Raw genomic sequence first — 10,368 nt, 5'->3', positions numbered from 1 at the left:
GTAAAACTTAATGTTGCGCCCACTTGTGCTTAATAGGCTTCCATTTAACATTTGCTTAAAAAGCCTTATTCGTTAAGGACGTAACTATGAACATGTACATACATTTATATATTTATTCAGTTTGTTGTTAAAATAAAAACATAGTTTTATAAAATCCCGATTACCGTTTTTACTCTTAGTTTTCGGAAAACTCTTAGGCCAAAATTATTATTTTTGTGACTCAAAATTTTCGGACATACGGTTTTTGGTCCATAATTAATGACTGCAAAATTGTCGGGAAGTTTGTTTTACAGTGCATTTCTAATGACACATCATCGATCACGTGTTTTACAACAGGATTTGCGTTACTGGGTAAATAGATATGAATACCAATAAAAGGCACAGCTTTAAGTGAACATATCTACCAGTAACATTATTTAATATTAAACGGCGAGTTATTTACAAGCACGTGCTATCATTCGTTGAAACATTTGACGCTATACACTTTGCAAACCCGAATCCGATCAATGCACTATTTTTAGTTTCTCTTTTGTTTCGAAAACCTGTATTTTTCAAATATTTTTATCTAAATATTCGGACACGGAAAATTGATTATTTTCAAGTGTCCGAAAATTTAGAGTGATTGACAAAACCCAAGCAGCATTTCGCGCGGGATGTTCTACCGTCGATAAATGTTTATTTTACCAAGAAGTGTTCACAAATATTTAGCGAAACCAGGCGAAAGAAGTAGTATACTTTTAATGAAACACACGAGGACTAATCCATCAAAGCCTGTTTTTTAAACTTAAGATAAATGGAGTAAAGGGAAGATATTTAATGTTTTAAGTTCAATATTTTCAAATCTGAAGAGTTGTGCTCGCATTCAAAATAAAGATGGGATTAACAAACGCGGATCGTAGGAAACTGGGATGTATTTAATTTCGGAACTGCAAATTTTAAACGAAATTGGAGACGCGTAAAGGGGACGTAACTATTACTCTCCTATTAAACTTACATATTTATGCGTCACCTCGCTTTTAAAGAAACCGTGGTCATCGTGGTATATTTCTTGCTGATCATATACCGATTTTAATATGTATTATATTCGATGGCAATTTTGTGAATTGCGCAGAAACCACTGTTACCGGTTGTTTAGCAAACAAAATATCCCAATTACGCGGAAAGACATGTAAAACAAATACATAAATAAGTGTGCTTGGAAATGGGGACCCCTTAACATTCGTATGAAAGCTGGAATTACAACGATGTATGTTTATGCGTAACTTCCCTTCTATAAATATATTGGATTGTTGAAAACACCACAACTATCGCGAACAAATGTCAATGTTAAACTAGCAAGACAGGCAACAAAATATAGTAATGCCATACAAACTTATACGACTTCCTTAAGGGGAATTTCTCATACAATAATATATAAAGTTACTTGCTGCGCGCCTTTGAATAGTCCGATATTATTCAAAAGTACGTCTGCAAAACTGCAGGCAATAAATAGGTGTAGATCAATCTACAAGTTTTTCATTGTGTAAGATTGCCCCTGTGTTTTGAATACCATACTAAAAGCAACAAGAAATATCTTTAAAAAAGATAAACGGCGTTGATAGTTCAATGAATGAGATCAATGATAGCGAATGTCTTTTTCTTTGCAGTTCATAGCTGCATCACTAGCAGTAAGCGATATTACGCGGAGTTTTCGCGGCTTATTTTACAGTATTACATATTGCTGGTCATAAACCTTTAGATACAAAACAGATAACCAAAAGAAGAATGGAAGTTGAATTAAAACATACGAGTCAACCGGCCACACGAGAAGTATCCGCATTTATAGGCGCGTTCTTCGAACAAACCTGTTTTAGTGGTTTGTCGGACATTGCTATATGATTCGATTATTAACAGTTTCGAGAATCATCACGCTCATGCTTAATACAATAGTCAATATGGTGGAATAATTATTGTTAAATTAATCTAAAATAATATTTATCGTATTGTTGAAAACACATTAATAATCTATTATTGACATATCATAATTATATTGCTGGATATCTTCATTTAACATATTTCTGGTCTAAAGAAAATTCCAGGTCACCTAGTTCACGGATAGAGTCTTTATTATATAACGATTATTTTACTGGCTGCGTACTCCGGTGATGAACTGTATATGAACTCTGACTTTCACACACTGGCCGCGAATTGACCCGAAACCTCGCTGGTTGAAATGCAATGCATTAAAGTGAGGCCTCGCTTCCACTGCTCTTTATACTTTTACGTGTTAACATGTTGACATGAATATGGAAGTAAGTACTAAATATGAGAACATAGCCTTTAGTATAAACGCTTTTGCGCGGGTAATTCTCTGAAAATAAAAGATGCACGCAAAAACTGTATTTATGTCGAGAATTGATTGTAAAACTGTTCTATCTATTGAGCCTTTTAATTAGAGATAAAATTGTTTCATGCAGTAAAACAGTGTTACAATAACGCGGATATGTTTCCAATGTTCTGGTGTTATACTCAAATCAGCCAATGGAATAAATGAAATGTATTCATTCGTACCTAGCCGCGGGAAATTTTATTTGAATTTTATTGGGCACTTACAAAGGTCAGGCTAAGGTGAAAAGCTGGCTTAATACAGCACGCCGAAAAAATATCGTTGTAAACTTTCTGCATGAGCCTATTCATAGATACGGTTCCTAATATACTGTTATCTCGAGCTTAGAGGTCATGATAGGGAGAATTAACTGGAAAACTTTGTAAAAATGCTCTACCGATTTGGCTTTGGTGTAGCTTGGCTTAGCCGAGGAATTATGGATGTTAATGTATTTGTAAACGTTGTTTAAATCGATATTTTGGGAAACTACGAGGATTGCTTATATAGCTAAACAATACCTCCGTATTTTTCGTGAGCGTGGATGGTCGAGTGGTAAAGTCAGGAGACAATTTACTCCAAGCTTCCATGACTCTAGGGGTCAGTGGTTTGAGCCATGTGGAGGTACACGCTTTTTCTTCTTATTTTTAAATTGTATTCTTATTTTTTACTGGAGATTTTTAGTTCAAATGTTTAAATTTATCAATATAAAGCATTTAAAGCATTTAATGACAAGCTTTAATACATGTACAGTCATGCCAAAATCTGTTGGACGGCCCCTTAAAAGCAGCGTTGACTGGATTGTACAAAAGACGATTGACATATATAATAAACTGAATTGCCACGATGTGATAAATATAGATGCTTTAAATCTCATATTACTCCGGTAAAACGTATGTCCTTATTTGTACCAGTTAATTGTACAAAAGCATTTTCTATATTTAGATATTCTTACCACAAATTATCAATCGAGACAGGTAAGCATGTAACGTATAGTAATACAAACGTTGAAAAATTGGACAATTTTATGGCGACATAAACACAAGTTACAGATATATGGATTTTATTGTTTTGTTTTCAAATTCTTTAGTTATAAAATCTACTATTGTGTACATGCTTTTGTAAAACATTATATAATCGGCCCGGTGGCCTGTATTTAAGGTAAAATACTTTTCTGTTTTGTTCTGTTTTATACACACTTATTGGTAAAGGCTTTTCAAACAACTTTGCTCTTCAAGTTGGGTAAACGTATTATATCTGTACATATCGTTTTGCGTTTTTCTAGAATGTCCTGTTATGCATGTGTTAAACATTTTGTTCAATAATATGCGTTAAAATATTCCGTTTATAGCAGCCATTTGATATTTTTACATTATAGACAATATTGTTTAAGTTCTTTTTTTAAATTTGCAGTCAAATAATTGATAAGTTGTCCATTTCCTAAATAGAGCATAACTTATAAATGAATCCGAACCTACCTAAGGTTTTTGGTTACAAAACTCGACATAAGCATTTTGTTCACCCGATGTTGATAAATACACGAAACACACTAAAAATATACGAACGTCAATTTATTCTCTCTTGCTTACTATGTGGATTAAAACAAGACCACAAGTGTGTATGAAAAAAATACATCTTTCTTCTAACAGCGTTGTCCGCCTATATTTAGCGGCATGAATTATGGCATTAATTATAAAACATAGGATGTCATCGTAAGAACTAAAACTTGTGTAAGAGTTGTATAACATTTTCTTGCTGAAGCTTTTTCCGGACGATGACGTAAGCCCCTGTCTCGATCACCCCCTTCGTAGTATTGGGTCAGGAATAGGTGGGATAGGAAAAATAGGATCCCGGATGACTGGCGGAATGATGACTGGAAAAAAGTATAGTAAGATATACATGAACACTATTAATGTGTACCTAGAAATTGTTAGCGTCGCAGTAACAATACGAAGTGCTTTTGGATTACGCATGCAATTAGGATCGTTTTGAGATACACTAAATATATACACAGAATCATGGTTATTATATCGGCATCTAGGAAATCAATGCACCATATGCTGCCTAATAAAATATACACGTAAAACTTTCTTACAATTTTAAAAGAGTGCTTGTTAACAAAACAAACATAAGAAACTTTAGAAAATTACCCAACAATACAGTTTGTTATTAATATACTCCATATATATATATATATTGTTCAAAATAATGGAAATCAATACTTTGACAATAAAAGACAAGTTTGCAGCGCATATTTAACATACCAACGTCCTCCGTTTGTAAACCTATTTATCATCAAGCAAACACCAATATGTCTAATTACTATAGAAATGAAGCATTTTTTCACAGTTTATAACATGTTAATGAAACATTATTTCAAGTACATTTTGATATTAATTGTTAGCTTAATCGTACAAACAAGGACCACCATTAAAGAATGTTGAACTTGACAAACAATATCACCAGCTTTGCAAAGCCGTCAAAAAAGCTCCGACGCATCGTTCACGATAGAAGTCGGGCAGTACGCCTCAAATAGAAGGGGAATCGTCAGGTGGGCCTTCATTTCACAAGAGAAGTTATTTTTATAGAGGTTTCTGAATGCAAGGTGTTACTATAGACACAGAGTCGTCTCTGTAACGGAATGTCGTGTGAATGTGTAGATACCACAATCACCCATCACCCTCGGAACCCACCCACGTTTGCTCGCATACAGTATGCGCCTTGTTCGCAACCACCCACGTTAGCTCAAATACAGTATGCGCCTTGCTCGCACCCACCCACGTTAGCTCAAATACAGTATGCCCCATACTCGCACCCACCCACGTTAGCTCAAACACAGTATGCCCCTTGCTCGCACCCACCATCGTTAGCTCAAATACAGTATGCGCCTTGCTCGCACCCACCCACGTTAGCTCAAATACAGTATGCCCCATACTCGCACCCACCCACGTTAGCTCAAATACAGTATGCCCCTTGCTCGCACCCACCATCGTTAGCTCAAATACAGTATGCCCCTTGCTCGCACCCACCCACGTTAGCTCAAATACAGTATGCCCCATACTCGCACCCACCCACGTTAGCTCAAATACAGTATGCCCCTTGCTCGCACCCACCCACGTTAGCTCAAATACAGTATGCCCCTTGCTCGCACCCACCCACGTTAGCTCAAATACAGTATGCGCCTTGCTCGCACCCACCATCGTTAGCTCAAATACAGTATGCCCCATACTCGCACCCACCCACGTTAGCTCAAATACAGTATGCGCCTTGCTCGCATCCACCATCGTTAGCTCAAATACAGTATGCGCCTTGCTCGCACCCACCCACGTTAGCTCAAATACTGTATGCCCCTTGCTCGCACCCACCCACGTTAGCTGAAATACAGTATGCCCCTTGCTCGCACCCACCCACGTTAGCTCAAATACAGTATGCGCCTTGCTCGCATCCACCATCGTTAGCTCAAATACAGTATGCGCCTTGCTCGCATCCACCATCGTTAGCTCAAATACAGTATGCGCCTTGCTCGCATCCACCCAAGTTAGCTCAAATACAGTATGCCCCATACTCGCACCCACCCACGTTAGCTCAAATACAGTATACCCCATACTCGCACCCACCATCGTTAGCTCAAATACAGTATGCCCCATACTCGCACCCACCCACGTTAGCTCAAATACAGTATGCCCCTTGCTCGCACCCACCATCGTTAGCTCAAATACAGTATGCCCCTTGCTCGCACCCACCCACGTTAGCTCAAATACAGTATGCCCCATACTCGCACCCACCCACGTTAGCTCAAATACAGTATGCCCCTTGCTCGCACCCACCCACGTTAGCTCAAATACAGTATGCCCCTTGCTCGCACCCACCCACGTTAGCTCAAATACAGTATGCGCCTTGCTCGCACCCACCATCGTTAGCTCAAATACAGTATGCCCCATACTCGCACCCACCCACGTTAGCTCAAATACAGTATGCGCCTTGCTCGCATCCACCATCGTTAGCTCAAATACAGTATGCGCCTTGCTCGCACCCACCCACGTTAGCTCAAATACTGTATGCCCCTTGCTCGCACCCACCCACGTTAGCTGAAATACAGTATGCCCATTGCTCGCACCCACCCACGTTAGCTCAAATACAGTATGCGCCTTGCTCGCATCCACCATCGTTAGCTCAAATACAGTATGCGCCTTGCTCGCATCCACCATCGTTAGCTCAAATACAGTATGCGCCTTGCTCGCATCCACCATCGTTAGCTCAAATACAGTATGCCCCTTGCTCGCACCCACCATCGTTAGCTCAAATACTGTATGCGCCATACTCGCACCCACCCACGTTAGCTGAAACACAGTATGCGCCTTGCTCGCATCCACCATCGTTAGCTCAAATACTGTATGCGCCATACTCGCACCCACCCACGTTAGCTGAAACACAGTATGCGCCTTGTTCGCATCCACCCACGTTAGCTCAAACACAGTATGCCCCTTGCTTGCACCCACGTTAGCTAAAACATAGTATGCGCCTTGCTCGCACCCACGTTAGCTCAAACACAGTATGCGCATTGCTCGCACCCATGTTAGCTCAAATACAGTATGCCCCTTGATCGCACCCACCCACGTTAGCTCAAACACAGTATGCGCCTTGCTCGTAGTTTATATGATTTGGTGATAGCGCAATATAACATGGGGGTTGTGACGATGATCCCCACAGCCGAACTAAAACGGCGAATATGCCCATATGGAAGATCTCCGATGCAATCGATATAAATGTTATTCAAATACGAGTTTCGCTTTCCATATATGAACATCGCTCTGGAAAATCTGGACTTAATACTTGTGCGTAAAGTGTCGTCCCAGATCAGTCTGTGTCGTCCGAACATAAGAAATTATTTGTTTAAAGAAATTCTCTTCTTAATGAAAATCCTTCCTTGGCGGAAAAGTGTTAACCCTGATAAGCCAATAATTACTGCGCTGACTAATCTGGGACGACACATTACGCAAGTGCATAACGCTCCTTTTTCCCCAGAAAGAGGCCCTTACATACAAAAACGGACTTTACATTTCTCGTATGCTAATGGCGTTCGATCGAATCTTATAACAAAAACAGGTCGCTGTGTATGTACTCACTTCTGTCGATGTTCAGAACACAGCACTTCAGGCCCCGGCACACCCCGTAGGAGGGACATGGGCAACGTCCTGCATACTTCTCATAGCTCAAACACTGGCCGAACCAGGGGAAATAGGCTGAGAAATAAAGGGGAAATAGGCTGAGAAATAAGAATACATATATAGCAAGCGAAACTCGGATACGAATTTATATACAGCATTAAAACTATGTTCGACGATGGTGAATATATATGTTAAGCCTCTACTGCCCTAAAACAGTGACATAATATTCAATTATTGTTTTATGTTTAATGTTGTGTAGTTGCAGTATGTATTGTAAATTATTGATCTTCAATAAAAGACCAATGGGTAGAAACGCACATCTCTGATCTGATAATGTTTGTAGACCTATCTTATGTAAATGTATTCCAGACATATTCCGATTCATTGTAATGGTGCAATATTGTCAAGAGTTACAAATTAACCCATTTATGCCTAGCGTCTAGAAAAAAGGCCTTGGCAAAAAGCGAAGACCCAGATGAGACGCCTCATGATGCGGCGTCTCATCAGGGTCTGCGCTGTTTGCTTTAAGGAATTTCTGTAAGAAAAATTCTAAATATAGAAATAAATATACTACACATGACTAATTCTGGAAATAAATTGATCAAATTTAGAAGGATTGGAGAGTCCACTAGGCATAAAAAGCCGCACTATATTACCGTTAAGCGCGAATGGAGAAAACATCGGAAATCATTATTGACATCAACAAAACATTTAATCTAAATATTAAAGCAGAAAAAGTATATACCTGTCCCAACTAAATCTTTATTTAGCACAACCGCTGAATCACCGTGTCCTGTAAATAGTGGTAAAGAATAAAAATCAGTGTAATGCATTCATTCATAAAATTTAAGAATTAAATGGCGGGTAAACTTGGGTTACCAAGTTTTATGAATGATATAGGTAGGATTTCGACAAGGATAAAGAAAGAATTGGTTCAACCCACACTGTCCTCAATTATGGTCTTGAACACCGAAGTTGGGTTGATACAACTGAGCGGTGCAAAAAATAAGTTATATATGTATATGAATCGTGTTTTGAGAAAATGGGCATATTGCATGTGCGTAAAGTGTCGTCCCATATTAGCCTGTTTATGTTTGTTCGTATTTGTTTTTGTTTTTTTCTCCATTCAAAGATATTGTTTATATATATATATATATATATATATATATATATATATATATATATATATATATATATATATATAGAGAGAGAGAGAGAGAGAGAGAGAGAGAGAGAGAGAGAGAGAGAGAGAGAGAGAGAGAGAGAGAGAGAGAGAGAGGAAGGAACAACTCTCTGTATTATCTGTATAGATATATTTTGTAAACATGATGTATTATGGGCCGGAGGCCTTTGTTTACAATAAACTTACTTACTTACTTACTTACTGTGCAGTCAGCACAGGCTAATCAGGGACGACACTTTCCGCTTGTATGACATTTTTTGTTAAAATGAAGTCTCTTCTTAGCAAAAATCCAAGTTCTGCGGAAAGTGTCGTCCCTGATTAGCCTGTGCGGACCGCACAGGCTATTCTGGGACGACACTTTACGCACATGCATTATGCCCAGTTTTTTCAGAACGCGACTCACATATATACACAGAGTTTATGTATTGGTACACCGTATAATTATCATATGCACAACAGTTGTATTTAAGAAATGTAGATGTCGTGGTATTAAACACTTTACGAAATAGTAAAATTGTCTTACCTCCAGAAATGATGACTAATATCACAAGGACCGAAATCGAGGCAAATGCACTCATTATTAAGTCTTTAATCGCCTTGACCACTTTGTTATTTTGATAAGAAGCGCTGAAATCAATCTCGACTGTTTTCTTCTGCTGACCAAACATGGCGTTTAAATACAGATGTGAAACCGGAAACCTGGTGCAGAAATTGTCCAGTTATTGTGGGAGTGTGACAATAAAAATAACCAAAATTACTCATATCCTTGATCAACATTTTATATCAGCACGATTTTCCTTCAACCCATGGCTGAATACGTGACTTTTTATTTAGACAGATTAACCGGTCCGTTAAAATATTTTTTAATTGAATCGGTCGATTGTGTACATTTTCGAATTTTTCGTCACTTTAAAGCTGCCTGGAATTTGCTTTGCTTCCATTGTACCATGCTGATAATCTCAAAATTGATCTAGGCAGTAATTTTGTCAATGAAAATTATTGTTCCGTATTTCAGATTTTCATATATTTCATGCATTCATATTTCATATTTCCTACGTGGTTTGAGCAGTTTATTTTTATGGTAGAACAATCAAGCAAGCATCAACGAATGGATAATGAAGTGATGTTCTGGCTATGTATGGGTAGGCGTTTTATATATTCAGGGATTTTTTGACTGGGGGCCCAACCCGGGAGGGTACGTCACAGGTCTCCTCTTCCGAATATATATATTTTTTTAATTTTGCGCTTTTCAGTGTGAATTTTAATGCTTATTAAACCTTATTTTGTTATATAAATTAATGGAATATAAAAAATCGTTATGGCGAAGTTTACTTGGCGGCCGCGCTTGTTTTGGAGTTTTTTTTAGCAAAGGGCGTTTATTAATGTGACGTATTTGTTAAAGAGACAAAATAACTTTAAAGAGTCGCAAAACTTCCGATAGATACTGCTATATAAAACCTTTTCTACATTTATATTTACAAGTTTTACAAAGTTACATGCATTAAGCACTCACATCAAAATTGGCGGAGAATTACAAAGCTTAGCTGTAAGTGGAAATTGTACTTCAGTTACACTCAGACTAAAGTTTCAACGTGAAATCATATGATATCGGTTTAAACATGAGCAAAACAACTAAACATGTGTTGTTGTTTTTT

General features: G+C 38.1%; 1 protein-coding gene across 1 annotated transcript; it reads right to left on the bottom strand.

The window, feature by feature from the left end:
- Positions 1 to 3,918: 3,918 nt before the first annotated feature.
- LOC127871270 (uncharacterized) lies at positions 3,919 to 9,401 on the bottom strand. Its single transcript, XM_052414025.1, has 4 exons — positions 9,237 to 9,401; positions 8,276 to 8,323; positions 7,489 to 7,605; positions 3,919 to 4,235 (listed from the first exon to the last, which is right to left on the bottom strand). Exons 1-4 carry the CDS (start codon positions 9,379 to 9,381, stop codon positions 4,159 to 4,161), a joined length of 387 nt encoding a protein of 128 aa, XP_052269985.1. The 5' UTR covers positions 9,382 to 9,401; the 3' UTR covers positions 3,919 to 4,158.
- Between the last annotated feature and the right edge of the window lie 967 nt (positions 9,402 to 10,368).

The sequence above is a fragment of the Dreissena polymorpha genome, chromosome 3, assembly GCF_020536995.1.
Source record: "Dreissena polymorpha isolate Duluth1 chromosome 3, UMN_Dpol_1.0, whole genome shotgun sequence".
NCBI classification, from domain to species: domain Eukaryota; kingdom Metazoa; phylum Mollusca; class Bivalvia; order Myida; family Dreissenidae; genus Dreissena; species Dreissena polymorpha.
The sequence above is the reverse complement of the archived record's forward strand: the minus strand, read 5'-3'. Positions and strand labels throughout refer to the sequence as shown.